The sequence below is a fragment of the Pyrus communis genome, chromosome 11 (genome assembly GCF_041283825.1).
Source record: "Pyrus communis isolate YQ-2024b chromosome 11, ASM4128382v1, whole genome shotgun sequence".
In the NCBI taxonomy this organism is placed as follows: Eukaryota; Viridiplantae; Streptophyta; class Magnoliopsida; order Rosales; family Rosaceae; genus Pyrus; species Pyrus communis.
In genome coordinates, this window is record NC_142575.1 from 25,841,559 (window position 1) to 25,857,075 (window position 15,517).

Genomic DNA, 15,517 nt, shown 5'->3' on the forward strand with positions numbered 1-15,517 from the left:
GGGTGCTGGGTTTGGGCCTAGATAATAATGTCATGAGCTTGGGCTTGGGCTTATTTCATCATGCTTTTATTATTGTGTGTAAAATGAAGCGAAGTTTGCAACCCTAGCTAGGGCCGCAAAGTCCTCCATGCACACATACAGATGAGTGAATTCCTTTAGAAGCTAGAGCAAAGAATTCCTCTGAAGATAGAGCAAAGTTCTGTTCAAATCCCTCCTTGTAGACAAGTTCGAATCCCTCCTCGTAGACAAATTTGAATCCCCCATTGTAGTTCAGTTATATTAAGTAATGAATAGCACCGTATCAAGAAAATTATACTCTATTATGACTCGAATATGGTCTGAACTTCCAATTGATATGTTAAACAAAGTAGCTGAACATCTCTCACATCTTGATCTTTGTCACATTTCTGCGGTGTGCAGGAGTTGGCGAGCTGTTCCGGAATGGGTTCAACTGAGTGCAAACAGGCAATCATCACCATGCCTACATAGTGTGTCACCTTGGAGCAAGAAGGTCGATGGTAGAACCGTGAAGGCGTTAGAGCTCTTTGATCTGTCATCCAACTTATATATTGGAAGCACGCATCTGACAGGAGAAGAAGGGGAGGGCTCATTGCCAATGCTCGACTTCATTCTTCAAAACACGGTTGGTTACTTCTCTCAAAAGTCGAAAATTCGTCCAATAGCGGGAGGACAACATTCTTTTACTTTAATCCCTTCTGCAATCAGGTTCTGGAAATACCTCCGTTAGATTTGTACACGGATGAAAAGGTTTACAACCACTCCAACTTCTCCTGATTGTTTCATCCTTGTCCTAGGGGACAACATAAGATATCATCAAGGATATCCCTTTATAAGCACACAGAACTCGACAGAGAAGAGTTGGAGTTGTATACGTGGAAATTATGATTTTGATCAAACTGAATCTAGTAGCATATGTGGTTGGAATTTTATGTTATGTCTATGGTGTGGGGATACTTTTTCTTGGGTGCCTTCGATGTTTCACTTCAAGCCTAGAAACATTTAACATTGTATAACCTACGTGCCAAGACAACCTTTTCTCTATAATCCAGTGGAACATTATTTGGTTGAGTCTGATGGGGAGCTCTTATTGGCGGTTTATTGTGTCCAAAATTATCATCCGATTAGGTTTTGGTATGTTTTCCGGTTTGATTCATCTCCAAAATTCTTGGAGTAGATTTGAAAGTTTGGGAAATCGAGTAGTGTTTATATTCTGCTGGCCTAACCTATTCAAAACATCGAAAGCAATTGTGAGTCCAGCAGTGGGGGTGGCTACTGAATTTGCAAACATAGTTTATCGTAGCTTGGAGGATCGGTACGAGTCTTATACTACAAAGGTGGAGGTGAAGGCAGGTGGGTATTTCATCAAAAGTACTAGAGAGAAGGCTTGGTTTCAAACCCTTACATATATGGTCAGGCTCAATTGTCTATCTAAATTTTATTCACCTATATATTATGTCATATTACGGACATTATTTTAACCTTTTTCTTCTTCGAGAACTTTTAGGAGTTTATAACATTGAATGATATACAATTTTGAAACATTTGATTGAGGTTTGGATATATATTAGAATTTGACTTCATTTAGGTAATGTTACTTGTCTGTAATATATTTGACTGGCATGTACATGTGTTTGAAAGTCCAAATTGGCGTGTCTATCTCATACTTCGCGTTCGCATAAAAGAACACAAAGACAGAGAGCATGAGAGCAGACCAGCGATAGCCAGCAAATCTCACGCAGCCATAGATGCCTCTCTCACTTTTCTTTACAAAATTTCGAGTTTCAACTGGACTTGCCAATGAAGAAAATGATATTACCTTTGTTTTAGATGAAGAAGATTTGGAATGAATGATTTCTCTTCGTATGTTTGTGAGTGGTTTGTGACTTGTGCACTTTTGAATGATCTTTAAGATCATTATGGTGGTTGCTTGAGATTCGTACCTTGGATTTTAATTTGATTTGGGATGGTCTTGACTATTAGTTGAATTATATGTTTGTTTTGTGCTTAATTGTTTGAATGACAATGAATATTTGTCTTACAAGGTTTATATTTCATACATACATACATACATATATATATATATATATAATAGTAACTTTAGGTAGATGAGGCTATCGTCTCATGCCTCAAGGTTATTATCTAGGCAAGACTATCAATGAAATGTCTGGAGAGAAAACGGATAAAAACTCGCAAACAATGAATAATTACAGCTCTGTAGATTCCTGGGGCATGGCTCATGGTCAGGACTTGGATGCTAATTATTGAAGATTTCTTGAGTTTTTTTAATAATTCACCACACTACAAATACAAGGTATCCCCTCTCTCTCTCTCTCTCTCTCTCTCTCTTCCCCCACAATTAATACCACCTTGTAGTCCTTGCATTTTGTTCATTGGCATATTAATATATTATGTAATCCGCTAGTTCAACAGTTTTCTGTTTGGAAAAATTATGAACTTAATTGGACTTCGTATTAGTCTTTCACCGCACCATATTTGGGGTAGTGACAAACAATGTTAATTGGAGGAGTTTATGTTGCTTTTTTTGTGTAAATTGAGATGAAATGGTAAATCATTTAGAAATTTTAGAATAATAAACCCAAGAGCAAAAATTTTCATCGCGAAAACTAAATTAACTAATAAACTCAAGAGCAAAAATTTTAGAATAAGCAACTTTAACTTCTTACTACTGCTGTAGCCAAAATAATGGTGAAACCTTGACCGTAGCTCGCCTCTTTGGTTTGTCGACTAAGGAAAGGTTCTCGATTACAAACGTGATACATTTGAGCCTTACGGATAAGTTTACACATCTTTGTGCTTGGAAATATGGCTGGTTGTTACTTGCAAAGTTTGAGCCGAAAGTTACAACATTCCTTTTCTATAGTCCTTTTCGCAACGAGCTTATAGAGCTACCTCCATTAGCTTTCCACATGAGAAGAGGTACATTGGTAGCGACCTTCACTACGGCTCCAACCTGTCTTGATTGTGTTATTTTCGTGTTGAAAAACTATTTTCATCGCGAAAACTAAATTAACTAATAAACCCAGGAGCAAAAATTTTAGAATAAGCACCTGTAACCTCAAAAGACTGAAGATGGAGTGTTTATAAATTCGAACATTCAAGATCAACCGAAGTTAGGGACGTGGCCTATGTGGATGGAATTTTTTGTTGTCTTCTTTGTAAGGGTTCTTCTTCTTCATTAACGTTGGATACCTTTGACGCGGCGCGTGGTTATTGGTCGATGATCATGGACTCTTCTGCCTCCCGAAGAGTACGTTCTAAAAACAGTTCACAAAATTTCCTGGTTGAGTTTGCTGGAAGCTCCCTTTGGCAGTAGATAATGAAGCTGGTGGCTGTTATGGATCTTGGAATATTTACCGGTTTGATTGGTCACGAAAAGATTGGACTAGGGTTGAAAACTTGGGAAACAAGATATTCTTTTTGCGTCGCTCATCATGTACTGTAAGTCAAGCTATGGGGATTGCTAGTGATTTCAACGGTATGATATTTTGTTGTGGCTACTATAGTCCCTTCTACGAGTTCAACAATCATAATGTTGAAGGTCAATGGTACCGCTACCAGTAATTGTGTCCCGTTGTTTCCAGGAGGATCCTCGCCGGATCCTCTTTGTGAGGATTTTGGGATCCTCCAATTACATCTGTTCATCGTATATCATACGGTCAACAATCATTGTAAATTTTTTTATTTAAAATTGAATATAAACAGTAACTGACAAAAAATAGCCGCACAATGTACAATGGACGGATGTGATTTGAGGATCCGGCGAGGATCCTCTCTCCCGTTGTTTGTGCTCCACCTTTTGCTTTCAAGTTTGAATTTTCCTTCCCATAAATTAGATAAATTTGAAGTAATTGTCCTATCAGTTTTCTCGCTTGAATGGTTGGTCCATGTCTTGCCCTTAATTTTATGTATGCTATCAAGTGATTGAATAGTACTCATTTGATTTTTTGCTTCTGGGGACATCAAAACATATAAAATATTCACTAATCAATTTTTCTGGAAACATATATGGGCACATTACATCGGTATTGTACTTAAAGTTGAGTAAAACAGGATCGTTTAGCTGAAAGAATTTAAGCACATGATAAGTGGCATGGATAACCCTTAACCCTTGTATTTGTCAAATTATAATGCATTGAACTTTTTTTCACAAGATTAGGATACAAGAAAATATATCCAAAATATTGGATGATATCTTTAAAAGAAATTTTCAAAAATGTGGGTCACTTGGCCATCATAGTCTATTCGCGGCCTTGATTAAGTTCGAATCATTTTCTCCATAGAGTATATTTGCATATTACTTTCAAGAAAAAAAAACAATAAATATTCGCTTTATGTAGCTCTTCATTTAGTGGTCTCCTCCTAATTTTTGAAATGTTATTTATTATCCATTGATTTCTTCAATTCAATCGATCAAACAATTAGAAATTAAGAGAAATATATGAAAAATAAAAATATATATATGGATGATGACATCCCTTTTGAAAACAATCCAAGTTCAAGTTTCTCTTTTCATTTGATCAAAACTAAAATGTGTGTGTGCAAATGGAAAGGGAAGATGGAGTAATAAAAGTGAAATGATTTTCACGAATCAGTTTTTCTCTTTATACACTTCTTTCTACTTTTCGGCAATTAAATTAAATAAAGCCAAACAAATTAAAGGATAAAAATTAATGTGAAGAAAAAGAAAAGGAGTAGGATTATCTCTCTTTCTAATCTCTCTCCCCTTTCATTCCCTCTTATTTAAACAGTTACGATTACACCACATCTACATCCTGTTTTGAATTTTTTATATAGAGAATAAAGCAAAAAGAAGAGTGTGAGAAGAGGGGATGGAAGGAGATGATAATAGGAGGAGAGAGAATCTTACTCCAAAAGCAAAATGGTTGGTGAAAATCATTTCTCTGACAAAATGCGCGTTCCATTAAAAAAAATAAAAATAAAAACTAATGAAAATGGCTTGAAAACTTTGAGCTTTAATGATAAGGACAAAATAAAAGATAAAGTGAATAGTACTATGATTGACTTGTTAATGTAAAAATATGATTTTTCATTAAAGCGAACAGTACAGGGAGCTTTTGGTTAAAGTTCCCTAAAAAAAAATCAAGGACTTGTGCCATAGTGGAAGTCAACCACTCTTGTGGTCAGAATAGGATCCCATCCGGATCCTAAATGTGGGAATTCAAATGATTAATCAATCGTGTCTGTTTATCGTACATTATGCAGTTAGAAATCATTTTAAAATTTTTATGTAAAATTAAATATAAACAGTACCTAACGAAAATTGACCGCACAAAAGAAAATTTTGAATCACATTATTACTAGTCCAATGTAAGTCTTAGCCTATTTTTCTACATCTTAATGTAGATAATATCGTCATGCCAAAAATTTGTTTGCATAATCTTCTGGTAAGGGCCCATGTGGGCTTAAGCATATATCGGGCCGTGTATAATTACCAAATTATCCCTTCTCCTGAGGATATCCTTCTGGTGGTCCTTAGCAAACGTGCAATTTGCACAAGGATAGAGCTCAAATTCTTGGCAACCCGCTCTCTGTTTGCTCAAGACTGCCATTTTCTCAGCCAATTTTTCTGCAATGTCTCGCCTGGCAAACTTAAAGGGAGTCTCCGAAACACTGCCGGTCATTCCAAGGTTTCCGAGCTTACAAACAACCCAAAAGAAAGCGAGCATTATTTGCTTTATGAGCAAGAAAAGTGATGGTTTGCAGGAACAGCCACTACAAACTACAAGAAGACTTGCATTAGGCCTTGCCTCTATTGCACTTGTTGGAAACTGCTGCAATGGTGTCTCTCTTGCTGAGGGCAACGGGTTCTGGCTCGACGACCCTCTGCCTGTGCCTTCTGCTGAAAACAGTAAATTAAATTTCGTACAGAGCAGTTTAGTGTTACAACATTTGCTGTATTGTCATTCACTCCAACCATGTGTTTTGATGCAGAAATTGCAAATGAGAAGACCGGAACGCGATCTTTTCTGAAAAGGGGACTCTACATGGCAAATATTGGAACGAAAGGGAGGAAGTTCAGGCTTAAGAAATATGCTTTTGATCTTCTGGCAATGGCGGATTTGATTGCAAAAGATACATTAAACTATGTTCGAAGGTATCTGCGGCTAAAATCCACATTCATGTACTTTGATTTCGATCGAGTAATCTCTGCAGCTCCAGTGGATGAGAAACAGCCCCTTACTGATCTTGCTAACAGATTATTTGACACGGTCGAAAAGGTAACCTTAAAATGAACTTAATTCAGATTGTTTGCCGCTGGAGAAATGTTTAAATTCTTTTCCAATATGTCAACAGCTTGATGGTGCCGTGAAGCAGCGCGACCTGCTTCAGACAGAAACATACTATAAAGACACAACAGTTATTCTCCAAGAGGTCATGGATCGAATGGCGTGAATTCTTAAAATCTGTTCATCTGATAGAGCATATTAGTCCAACTGCAAATTTATTTGTACCGATGTGTAAGTTCATACTCTGTCAAACTGAATCTGCAAATGTAAAAGCATAGAACTTGTACATGATGGTTGAGTTATGAGTTTTCGAGATTCTGACTAGGAACACGGACTCTGTTTTCCGCTTCTAGTCAGTTTTACTTCATCGACATACAACAAGCAATCAAGCATTACTACAGAACACTCAAGAGGAAAAATTACTGAGAAATGAAGCTCAATCAAATCACTAGTTGAATAGAGAATTTTCCGAGTGTACCGATGCACGCCCTATTTCTTCACTATACAGATAAGCCTATGTTAGAACCACTCTCAAACTTCGCTTTATGATACTACTGGAACGTAATACAAACCACTGGTTACTTTAAATCAAAAAAGAAATCTTCGATCAAAGATCAACCATAGCTTATACGTGAATCTGGAGGCCGCATGTTGGTCTGACGTCGTGGAACCCCAATATCACAAGCGTTTACCCGTGAAGCAAAGCGAAGCGAACAGAGTGATTCACCTGCTGAGGAGGGATCGGGAGAAATGTTTACGAACATCAATGTCTTTGAGTCTCCTCCTAGACATGGCTGGTCAAAATTTCATAAGAGTTTAGAATTTTACCTTTCAAGAAGATACGATGGGATGTTTTAAAAATAAACTTAAACAAGTAAACAACCTGAAGAAGATATGTAAGCTTTGAGTTCCGAAATGGTACATGGTCCTCCTTCTTTGCCAAGGCAAATATTACGTCGCTTAAAGATGACAGACTTTTGTTGATGGCCTGATTTCAGGGGAAAAATTGATTACCATAAACGAAAAATAAGTAACATATAAACGAAATTGACTACAAAGGTTTTCATAAAATACCTGAGTTTCTTTCAGTCGGTCCCCCGTTGACCCACTCTTGGAAAGTCGTTCACTCCCAGCAAGATCAATAAGATTCAAGACACCTTGTACTTGTTGTTCAGTGCTCTACGATGAGATGGTAAGTTAAGAAAAGTAAACACTATAACAAAAATATGAAAAAAGATAAAGCCAGAAAATTAATTTTTGCATACAGAAGAGTATCTGCCGAGAAAATGGATGTTGCCTACCTCATTAACACCAGATATTCGTAGTGTGAAAACAAAATGGCTTCTTGAAGATTGCTCGTTCATTTGAGTTTTGCCTACAGACCTGAAAGGAACAAAGTAGAAGATAAGTAAGCGCCTTTCTTTCAATAGCAATTTTCATCCTTTAAACAAAATCAGCAATTCCATTTTTCATTGAGTTAGAGTTAGATCCCCACTGTTAAGCATTAGTACTGCTGGGGAAAGTTAAAAAGATACAGAAACATGCATTGGAAGACTAGTTATATGTTGTATTTAGACAACCAAATTTCTCCAACAAAAAAACAGGAGTCGATAGTTAGATATAGAAACCTGCTATGTGCAGCCCGTTCTAAGAGATATGAGACCTCTTTAGCAGTGCGCACATCCACAATGGTAAGATCAGAGACAAGAGTGTTCCCATTTGCATCGTGTTTGATTGTATATTGCTTTCCACCAATACCATTTTCTCGCAACATATCTGAAGATAATCGATTGGGTGCTAACAGATCACGAATAGTTTCATTATATATTTCCAACATCGACACCTACACATAATTGTCAAACAAAAAAGAAAATTACATCTGAAATGAATATATTCATTTGATGCATTCACGGAACTAAACTAATTGTGTGTGTGTGTGTGTGTGTGTGTGTGTGAGAGAGAGAGAGAGAGAGAGAGAGAGAGAGAGAGAGATTCCCCTCACCTGCATCTCATATTTCCAACCTTGTGGTTGAAGAGATTGTCTGGTTTTAAAAATTTGTTCTAATGAACGAGGAATCAATCCTTTTTGGTCTGGATCTCCTGGCTGACCCATCATGGTATAGGTTTTCCCTGATCCTGTTTGACCATAGGCAAAAATGCAAACCTGAAACAAGAAGCCACTATCATCAGGCTAAGAGTGCACAATTCAAATGATGAAGGGATATATAAAAAACCAATAAAGTGAACGCAAAAGAATATGCACTCCTAACCAAATACAATATACACTCCTAATTCCTAAAGACGCAAAAGCACATACATGCAAGCTTATGCACCAGATACATTCATATATTGCACTGCCAATACATCAGGTTATCAATTTGTAAAAAAGGAAACAAAAATGTGATAACATTCGAACAAATATACAGGATGCATCTACCTTCACATATTGAATGAAATTTTTTTTAAAGATCATAGATGAAGCATATAGTATACATGCATATAAAGTTAAATGTTGCTACGAATTGAAAGCTTTTCTACCAAAACTAATAAGACAAAGTTGGAAATGAATTGAGAAAACTAAACGATAAAGGCATTGCTTTGTATGAAATGAAAATGGTAACTTAAACAAGATAACAAACTTTTAATCACCTTATAACCATCAAGAGCACTTTGTACAAGCTGTGAAATGTCTTCAAACACATCTTCTTGTGATATTTCAGGCATAAAAACTTTGTCAAATGTGAAAGAATGTTTTTGCCCTGATGACAAATACAGGCAATATGTGAGTTTGAATAACAGAGAATAGGACAGCCTAAAAGAGAAAGCTATCTACTATTGCTTAACAGACCAGGTTGCACTAAATCAATGCCCCGTCCAAGAGCATCCATTGATGTTGGATAAGAGATGACCTTCCCTTCAGGGCTTAATTCTTCATCCGCCAACAAAGGTCGCACTCGACAGAATACACGGATGTTCCCTTTTAGTTCCTATAGAATGAGAGAATTTATAAGCTGAAAGCAAATGTAAAGATAAAATAGTTGAGGCAAAAGATTTACCAAGATAGTGTTGTGCAACTTTTTACGCAGCATTTCTCCTTCAATAAGTTTGAATTCTGCATCTGCCAGGCGAGTCTGTAACTCACTAATAAGTTTCTTTTGCCCTTCATATTCAGTTCTTGTTTCCATTGTAGATAAGTCGGACATCTAGAAGAAAACATATCTATACTTAGCACGTTCAATCAACATGATGACTAAGTGGTTCAACATTGCATTCCCCAACAACAATGTTGATAACCCGTATTATTCTGAGTCACAAAAGAACCAGATATTATCACCTGTACTTTCTCCTCTGCAATCATTAGTTGGTCCTTCAATGTCCTTATCTGGTCACTCTGAGACAGACATCTTACCTGAAGAATACCCGCCACTATAGCATGTTAATAAACACTATCGGAAACAAAACCCACAGAACTACCAGATAGAATTATATAAATGACCTCCAGTTCAGTGTATTTTGATCTGAGGTCATCCAGCTCAAAACTAGATTTCTCGGTGGATTCTTTGTACATCGTATATTCAGCTGTTAGGGTCTGCACTTGGAGTTTATGTTGATCCCGATCACCTCTCACTTGTTGCAACTCCATCCTAAGGGATGCAACTTCATTTACCAGAGCATCCCTCTGCTTTATAGCATCATCTTGAGTTTGCTGTATGTCATCCATCAAATAAAAGTTTGAAACAGTTCATTTTCAGAAACAAAGATTTGAAAGAATATGCAGGAAGGGGAAACCCAACTTTAAATTTCATACTATTTGACCCACTTCTTACCCATCTAAAATTCACTGTAGACACAAAAGTCAGAACTACAGAACAATGTACGATCTTTTTCAAGAACATTTGATCATAATGCGAATCATACAACATACAACTAACACCACCCTATATAGAATTTTCAATAGATGCCTACTTAGGAGAACACGGAGGTCAGATTTGTAGATGCATAATGAGAGAAATTCCTTATGCAAATAGAAACAATTCAAGATAAGAAACTCACTCTGGACACTGAAAGCTGACCCCTTAACATGCTCAGGTTCTCCACCATACTAACTTTTTCCTTCTCTACACGCTTAAAGTCTTCCTCAACTGTAGAGAGGTCGTTGTGCAGTTTACTGTTGTACTGCTGCAAGCTTGCAATGTATTCTTGCAATCGTTTGTACATATCATTCAGTGAAGTTATCTGCAGAGCTCCCAAAAGAACAATTTTCAGATTAAAGCATTTGTAAGGAAACTCCATACCAGTCAACATGGAAGCAAAAGAAGGAAAGGAATGCATATTCTACTTTACCTTCTGAGTAGCACTTGAAAGCTCTCTTTGAACTCTCGCGTGCTCATCCGAGAGGGATTTTTGTGATCGCTCAATTTCAAGTCTAGCCTCTCTTTCCCTAGTGAGAGATTCCATTGCAACCTGATAGACATATTTCAAACATTGAATAATCTACAGAAATTAATCGAACTCATCCACAACGAACATCAAACCCACCTACTTACCATCTTATCCAACTCTTCTTTCGTAAATTTCTCTTGTAAAGAAGCATAGTTTTTCCTGAGCTCCACAATAATCGAATTCAATTCTTCTTCCTTGTTTTTCAGTAAGATCCCTGCAATCCAACAAACATAATTACTCTAGTAGACAACTTCATTGAGAATTCAAACACACAGAAGATGTTATTCATACCCATTTCATCACGTTGCAGCTTTGACACTTGTACATCATTCTCTAACTTCTCGCGCTCTAACAAGTAGCTTTCCTCAAGCTCTTGGAACCACTTTATGCAAAGTTTCAGCCTTTTAACATACTCACTTAGTGTCTCACATTTTTCCTATATAATCAATTAACATAAAATTCCATAAGGTTGAGAAATACCCAAAACCCATCTCAGGTAAACTAATCCAAAAAAAATTCAAAAAATCATTCATTCAAATTTCTGAGAGCAAACAAAATTAATAATAATAAATAAAATTAAGAAGTGAAAGCTCAGACCTTGAGACTGAATCTGTCCTTCCTTTTGGGTCTCTCATTCAACAATGCGCCAACATCCTCTCTGGTAAACTCAATACCACCGCTCTCGGAACCGGCATTACTCGCCGGAGCGCTGCTAGGACCCAAGTCTTGGCCCCCGTTCACCACCGAGAACGCGTGCCGGACCCTCCAATTTTGCGCAGTGCCCACCATTTTCGCCACTTTTCAGATACCCACTTCAATACTTCATCTCACCAACCCAACACTTCCAAGAAAAAAAGCAACAATCTTCAAGAACAACCCAGAAAAGAACGGTGAAAACAAAAGCAAACCAAAAGTGAAAAGTGATCCAAACGTTTCGTGAGTGCGAAATTGGGTGCCCTAGCTCTCTTTCTGCTGAAACCCAGAAGCAAAAATCCACCAAGTAAACAAATTGGAGCGCGGATTCCAAGAACCCATATGTGACAAACAAATGGGATGGGGTTGTATTGTATCTTGTGGGAAATGAAGCCTACTAAATCTCTCTCTTGAAAACTATTTGAATAAGCAGAGAGAGAGAGAGTTCAGAAAGTGATGCTGTGTGGGGCCATGGATTGCATTCAAAGCTAACAGTAAAATCTCAGCCGTTGCTTCACCAAGCAGGAAGATGGATGATCTACAAGCAAGAAACCCAGACACCGCAATATAATTTGAATTCTTTATGTTTTTGTTGTTTCTCAGGGAAAACAAATCTTTACATTTTTGTATTAAATTTTTTAAAAAAAAAAACAGTACAATTTCGATTTTTGTAGTGATTATTTCATTTAATCATTGGCTGTTGCTTGTTGGAATGGGTAAGGTTTGGTTTTACTGCCGTTGGTCGTTGGTATTTGAAAGTTTTTGAATTGCGGTACCAGGCGCCCAATTTGATTTTTAGGTTTCATGCACTTTTTTTTATGAGTCATTTTATTCAGGTCTCTAATTAATCTAGTTGTTAGAATAAGACTTTATTTATTTAATTAGTTTGATCAAGGTTCCTAGCATCATTTAAGGGATTTAACTCATGTATTTATGCATTCGATATTCCACAAATTATGATATTTAAAAAAATCCAAATAATATTGTTACAAATATAACAATTACTTAAAAATCAATAATATAGCAATTTGTTCTTCACATAGTTCAAGCAAAAAAAAATATATATATACCCACGTAATTATTAATACAGTGCAAGTAATAATTTATATATTTTAAAATATAAAATAAACACATATAATTAGCATGGGTATGTTCATAAAAAATATTGATACAAATTAAATTTAAAATGAGGGTACATATTAAAATTCAAAACTATGGGTACAAATTAAATTGAAAATATGGGTACATATTAAAATTCAAAATTATGGGTACAAGTTAGAACTAAAAAGAATATTGTTATAAATTTAAAAAAATAAAAAAGGATACAAATTATAAATAGAAATATATGAAGAAAAAAAAACTAAAAATATTATATTTGAAAATGATTAATAATTTTTCAATTTTAAATTGACATATAATGTGACACACCCCGACCGAGATCAGGGCGTGCTGGCCGTCACACAAAGGTGACGTAGCCATGTGCGCGTGCGGAAGCTAATTAAGAAGGTAATAAAAAAGTACTAATAATTAAAAACCTAATAACAAACAAAGTACTAGTGTATGTGAGACACAATTCAGAGCAAGTCTACAACAGTCCAAAAGGAAAGATACGACATATTTACACCCGAAGGTGACCCTACAATGGTGAGTGTCTGTCAGAAATGCCGGGACGCCCTCTGGGATAAACCACCGAACTCGCTAGACCACTAGAACCTGGAGGGGCGCAAAAACAAAAGCGTGAGTGGGCAAAAACAAAGTTCTTTGAAAACTCTTTAGCAAAACACATTCTAACCCCTCGCCGTAAAACCTGTATACTTCCCAGAAAATGAACATATATACGTATGTATAGATATGTCAACCATGCTCCACCATATGCCATTCATGCTCACAATATGCCATTCATGCTTGAGAATATGCCACAACAGAATCTCATAATCAAATATAAATGCTCAAGCGTAATTCACATTGAATATATATAATATGGCAGCCGGGAGTCACCTAACGTGACCTGTACGGCTGAATCTAGAGCTCCACTCTCAACTCAATAACTGAATCTGCACACGAGTCGGAACCACCTAACGTGGTCTGTACGACAAGCTGGGTGTATTATATATATGTATGCTCTAGTGCTACGATCACGTGAAGCTGTGCGATAATCGCGGGTCACCTACAAGTCGGAACCACCTAATGTGGTCTGTACGACAGGCTTGCACCTATCTTGGATCCAAGGCGAGCATGCGGTGCTGGTGAACATACACGTGAAGGCTGTGCCCTGGCCCTGGGCGGGAGCACTAACACCGGGGGTGCAGATTATGAGCTCTCTAAACCTCTCAAACTACGATTGCATAATAAACAGGAATGCATAACCACGTGAATACCGCTTACCTGGCACTTACCTGTGCGTCCACAGCACCAGATACACATATATACATATGTATGCCACTAATAATACATGCGATGATGCGTAAACAATATTCAAATGATGCATGGCATAAAACATATAACCTTTTCTATAAAATTTCTGGGAATTAATATGTATATAGGTATATACGGAAAACAAAAGCCCACTCACTGGTAATTAGAAGGGTCGTAGCCCCCCTGCCTCGAGTGCGTACGCTCGTCCTCGGAAAACGAATCACCTATACGCGACAAAGTTACGAAAACATTAATTTAAAAGCACCTAAGCAACTTCTCGTAATAACTTCTCATACATTACTCAAATTGGACAAATGAATATACCAACGTGACCTACACAACCTCAGGATCACGCCCATATTTTTAGAAAAAAATTTGGACCACGCACGCGCCCCCACGCGCCTGAACACGCACGGACCTACGCGCCCCCACGCGCGGCCCACGTGCACTGCACACTGACGGCGTCAGTTGACGCCGTCAGGAATATTCCGTTAACTGACGGAATATTCCGTCAAACTTAACTGATTCCGTCCACTGCCGTTAGGAATATTCCGTTAGACTTAACGGAATATTCCCCTTTCTTCTCCGGCGAACCTCCGGCGCCGGTGACGGCGCCGGAAAACTGGGTAATTTTCAAACTAAGTTTTCTCCTTCGTTTTTCAACCATTTTTCACGATCTTTATACCAAAATGAAGCTTAGGACTAGTAGAATCACGTTGGACTACTTTTAAGGCCTAAAAATCAAGGAATCTCACCTGCAACAACGATCCAAGTTCGGCCAACTTTGCACAGGACGATCCCGACGTCCAAACTCACCCAACGAACCACTCCAAGGCTCCTTGGGACCTCACAAACACAACTACAAGCTTAGAAATTCCAAAAACAAGCTAGATTAGGTTTGCATGAACAGTGTTCAAATCGGACCTTGTGATATCGACGTGAAAATGGTGTTTTCCTTACCTGAAAATGGCACCACTGGACTCCTCTCAGCTCCACGAACACGATGGTAGTCTTGGTTTCTTAATTGGTGCAGGTTTGATTATGTTTGTAAGTGTGGCCGTGTGTGTTGAAGAAGGAAGAAGAAGAAGAGAGGAACTCGGGGAGAGAGAGAGAGAGAGAGAAAAGAGACAGGGAAGAGACAGGGAATGAGGGAATCCCGGGGGAGTGAGACGAGGTGTAGGAGTGTGTGTGTGTGTGGTCCTACACACCACACAACACAAAACTACCCGTAAAATAACAACTAGGGGGTAAAATTGTAAATTCACACGTACGGTTCGTTAGTTTCGGGACGGGATGTTACATAATGACTTTTAAAATAATTTAATATTTAAATAATGACATCAATAAAAGTCAAGGGACCTTGATCAAAAATTAAAAAGGAATAACGTTTCAATTAATGAGAAGGAGAAATGAGGGATGGCAACCTAATTTATCCTTTTTTTATTTTAACTACATTTTTTGGTGTAAAAAGTGATAACAAAAGTGAGGTACTTGCAATAAAATTCAATTTGTTAAAGAGGCATTTAGATCTTGGTCTAAAAATCAACATAGCTATTAGGTTAAGTCCGGCATAATTTTTTTCTCCACTTTTATTTTTTTATAATAAATTTATATTTTTTAAAATATTATAAATAAATTCAAACTCATAATTTCATGCATCTTCTAATTTCAAAAAA

The 15,517-nt window shown here is 37.2% G+C and overlaps 2 protein-coding genes across 2 annotated transcripts; one reads left to right on the forward strand and one right to left on the reverse strand.

Moving 5' to 3' along the window:
• The first annotated feature begins 5,538 nt into the window (after positions 1–5,538).
• Positions 5,539–6,578, forward strand: LOC137743385 (photosynthetic NDH subunit of lumenal location 3, chloroplastic). Its single transcript, XM_068483268.2, has 3 exons — positions 5,539–5,911; positions 5,995–6,281; positions 6,358–6,578. The coding sequence occupies exons 1-3, from the start codon at positions 5,635–5,637 to the stop codon at positions 6,454–6,456; spliced, it is 663 nt and encodes a 220-aa protein (XP_068339369.2). The 5' UTR covers positions 5,539–5,634; the 3' UTR covers positions 6,457–6,578.
• Positions 6,579–6,709: 131 nt separating this feature from the next.
• On the reverse strand, positions 6,710–11,825 carry LOC137743383 (kinesin-like protein KIN-14M). Its single transcript, XM_088679726.1, has 17 exons — positions 11,665–11,825; positions 11,331–11,574; positions 11,025–11,169; positions 10,838–10,947; positions 10,635–10,754; positions 10,344–10,526; positions 9,787–9,996; positions 9,625–9,699; positions 9,347–9,493; positions 9,139–9,277; positions 8,940–9,049; positions 8,293–8,454; positions 7,919–8,133; positions 7,592–7,673; positions 7,365–7,469; positions 7,174–7,278; positions 6,710–7,084 (listed from the first exon to the last, which is right to left on the reverse strand). Exons 2-17 carry the CDS (start codon positions 11,520–11,522, stop codon positions 6,905–6,907), a joined length of 2,280 nt encoding a protein of 759 aa, XP_088535852.1. The 5' UTR covers positions 11,523–11,574; positions 11,665–11,825; the 3' UTR covers positions 6,710–6,904.
• Between the last annotated feature and the right edge of the window lie 3,692 nt (positions 11,826–15,517).

Coding starts and splice junctions, on each gene's coding strand:
- LOC137743383 (XM_088679726.1), bottom strand. CDS start 11,522: ATGGTGGGCACTGCGCAAAATTGGAGGGTCCGGCACGCGTTCTCGGTG. Junction 7,279..7,364: donor ACCGACTGAAAGAAACTCAG/GTATTTTATGAA, acceptor CCCTGAAATCAG/GCCATCAACAAAAGTCTGTC. Junction 7,085..7,173: donor AGCTTACATATCTTCTTCAG/GTTGTTTACTTG, acceptor AATTTTGACCAG/CCATGTCTAGGAGGAGACTC.
- LOC137743385 (XM_068483268.2), top strand. CDS start 5,635: ATGTCTCGCCTGGCAAACTTAAAGGGAGTCTCCGAAACACTGCCGGTC. Junction 5,912..5,994: donor TGTGCCTTCTGCTGAAAACA/GTAAATTAAATT, acceptor GTTTTGATGCAG/AAATTGCAAATGAGAAGACC. Junction 6,282..6,357: donor TATTTGACACGGTCGAAAAG/GTAACCTTAAAA, acceptor ATATGTCAACAG/CTTGATGGTGCCGTGAAGCA.